Source organism: Charadrius vociferus, unplaced genomic scaffold (assembly GCF_000708025.1).
Source record: "Charadrius vociferus isolate BGI_N301 unplaced genomic scaffold, ASM70802v2 scaffold1084, whole genome shotgun sequence".
Taxonomy (NCBI): domain Eukaryota; kingdom Metazoa; phylum Chordata; class Aves; order Charadriiformes; family Charadriidae; genus Charadrius; species Charadrius vociferus.
Genome location: NW_009647974.1, coordinates 7,768 through 9,831, shown reverse-complemented (window position 1 = coordinate 9,831; position 2,064 = coordinate 7,768). Strand labels below are relative to the sequence as shown.

Here is a 2,064-nt window from a genome sequence, read left to right as displayed (position 1 = left end):
AGGGTGACGGCCACCAACTCGCCAAACTCTTCCAGCTCCGCGAGCCCCAGGGCTCTCACGGCTTCCTCCTCTTCCTCTGCCGCCTCCTGAGCCCCGTGCTGAGGACCTATGCCAGAGCGGTGGCTTTCCTGGACCGTCCCAGCTGGCCCCAGCCCGGTAGGACCCCCCCTCCCTGGGGTGGGCAACCGCTTCTCCAACCACGCTAGCCCACCCCCTTACCTCTGCCTTGGCTTGGCTTTGGGGGAAACTGAGGCACAGCCGAAGCTCCTTTGCACCAAGCCCACAGAGGGGCTGTGCCCCCCACCCTGGGGAGCCGGGGGGCATTGTGTGGGTTCTGACTCCCCCCCCTTCTCTCTGTCCCCCTTCCCTCTCCCTTTGTCCCCTCCTCTGTCCCCAACCCCAGAGGGAGCCTATGTGGAGGCGCTGCTGCAGTTCCTGAGCGAGGAGAACGATTTCGGTGAGGGGGGGCGGGAGGAAAAACGGGGTGTCCCTCCTGCTTTTTGGGGTCAGCACCCCCTCAGCCCCCTCCCCCTCAAAACGGGGCTGTGAGTGCCCAGTGGGGGTTCCCTCTGGGATTTCTCTCCCTCCAGAGCACCCCAACAGCAGCCTGGCCCTCAGCTCGCTGCAGACCTTCAAGGAGATGGGGGTAAGCGTCACCCCACCATGAGACCTCCGGCTGTTGTGTGTCCCCCCCCCTCCTCAGTGACACTCCTCTCCCTCCCCAGGTGCTGGAGGAGGTGCGGACCCCTGCCGGCCCCCTGCTCCACCTCGCCCAGTCCTTCCGCTCCAGCACCAACCGGGCCAAACTGGAAGCCTTCATCCAGCAGTTCACCATGCCGTAGGCGCCAGCACGGCCACCGCGGTGCCCGTAAACCGGGGAGCAGGTACCGACGCGACTCCTGGATTTATTAAACCTTACGGGATGGGGGTGGGGGCAAGGCAGCCGAATTTGGGGTGAAATTTGGCATCTCCGTCGTCACACCACCTTGTTGCAGATAGCGCCCAGCTCCTCGATCTCACACCGCACCTCGTCTCCTCGCTGTGAGGGGCAGGGAGACACTGGTTCACCTCATCCCCCGTGGGGTCCTCTGTGTCACCCGTGGGGTCCTGTATGTCCCCGTTCTGCCAACCCAACCCTATTTTGAGCCCCCCCCCAAACCTTTCCCTCACCTTAAGAAACACAGGGGGCTTCCGAAATACCCCCACGCCGGGAGGGGTCCCCGTCAGCAAGATGTCCCCGGGGACCAACGTGACGAACCTGGGTAGGGGGGTATGGGAGGTGTCACCCGTGGTCCCCTGGTCGTTGGGGGAGTGTTGTCACCCTGTCCCATGTGTCGTCCTCCCCCCTTCCAGCACCTACCGGGAGACCCAGGCAACGAGTTTGGGCAGCCTGAAGATGAGCTGGCTGGTGCTGCTGTCCTGCATCAGCCGCCCGTTGACGCTGCAGCGGATGCTCAGGTTGTGGACGTCTGCGGGGGTGGGACGGAGGGGACGTGTCACACCGGGGAGGGGGACAGCGCCGTGGGACCCTCACCACCCTCCTCTTGGGGTTAAACATGGATGCTTTCGGGCAAATTGAGCACCCGCTTCCTCCTCTGTTAGCCGGGAAAGAACCCCTGTCCTCGTCCCATCCCTGTCCTCACCTGTCACCGCCTCCTTGGTGACAAGAGCCGGCCCCAGGGGACAGAAGGTGTCGAAGGTTTTCCCCAGCAGCCATTGCCTCCCGTTCCTCTTCATCTGCCAGTCCCGGGCACTGACATCGTTGGCCACCGTGAAGCCCACGACGTGGTCCAGCGCCGCTGACTCCTTGGGGGGTGTGTGTGTGACAACGGGGACCCGTTTAACCGGGGAGGGGACACACAGCCCCCACCGAAAGGCAGAACGGGGGGACAGTTGGGAGGTTACCTCGATGTGCCGCCCCTTCTTCCCGATGACAGCAGCCAGCTCCACCTCCCAGTCCACCTCCTGGGGGGAGAAAATGGGGGGCTGGGGGTGGGGGGGCGGTTCACCCCAGGTGGGGGAGAGGACAGGGGGATGAGGGGGGGGGCCTCCCACTGGTGTCCT

At 64.6% G+C, this 2,064-nt stretch overlaps 2 protein-coding genes across 2 annotated transcripts in view; one reads left to right on the top strand and one right to left on the bottom strand.

The window, feature by feature from the left end:
* The window catches only part of GPAT2 (glycerol-3-phosphate acyltransferase 2, mitochondrial), an 18,537-nt gene extending 17,695 nt beyond the window's left edge, over nt 1–842 (top strand). The window contains 4 exon segments of the mRNA XM_009883449.1: nt 36–156; nt 404–457; nt 558–646; nt 726–842. Of these exon segments, the coding sequence (XP_009881751.1) occupies nt 36–156; nt 404–457; nt 558–646; nt 726–842 (381 nt within the window).
* Nucleotides 843–976: 134 nt separating this feature from the next.
* Nucleotides 977–2,064, bottom strand: part of FAHD2A (fumarylacetoacetate hydrolase domain containing 2A) — a 4,257-nt gene continuing 3,169 nt past the window's right edge. The window contains exons 2-6 of the mRNA XM_009883448.1: nt 1,906–1,965; nt 1,644–1,806; nt 1,361–1,469; nt 1,171–1,258; nt 977–1,039 (exon numbers count right to left, since the gene is read on the bottom strand). Of these exons, the coding sequence (XP_009881750.1) occupies nt 977–1,039; nt 1,171–1,258; nt 1,361–1,469; nt 1,644–1,806; nt 1,906–1,965 (483 nt within the window). The remainder of the gene's footprint in view (nt 1,040–1,170; nt 1,259–1,360; nt 1,470–1,643; nt 1,807–1,905; nt 1,966–2,064) is intronic.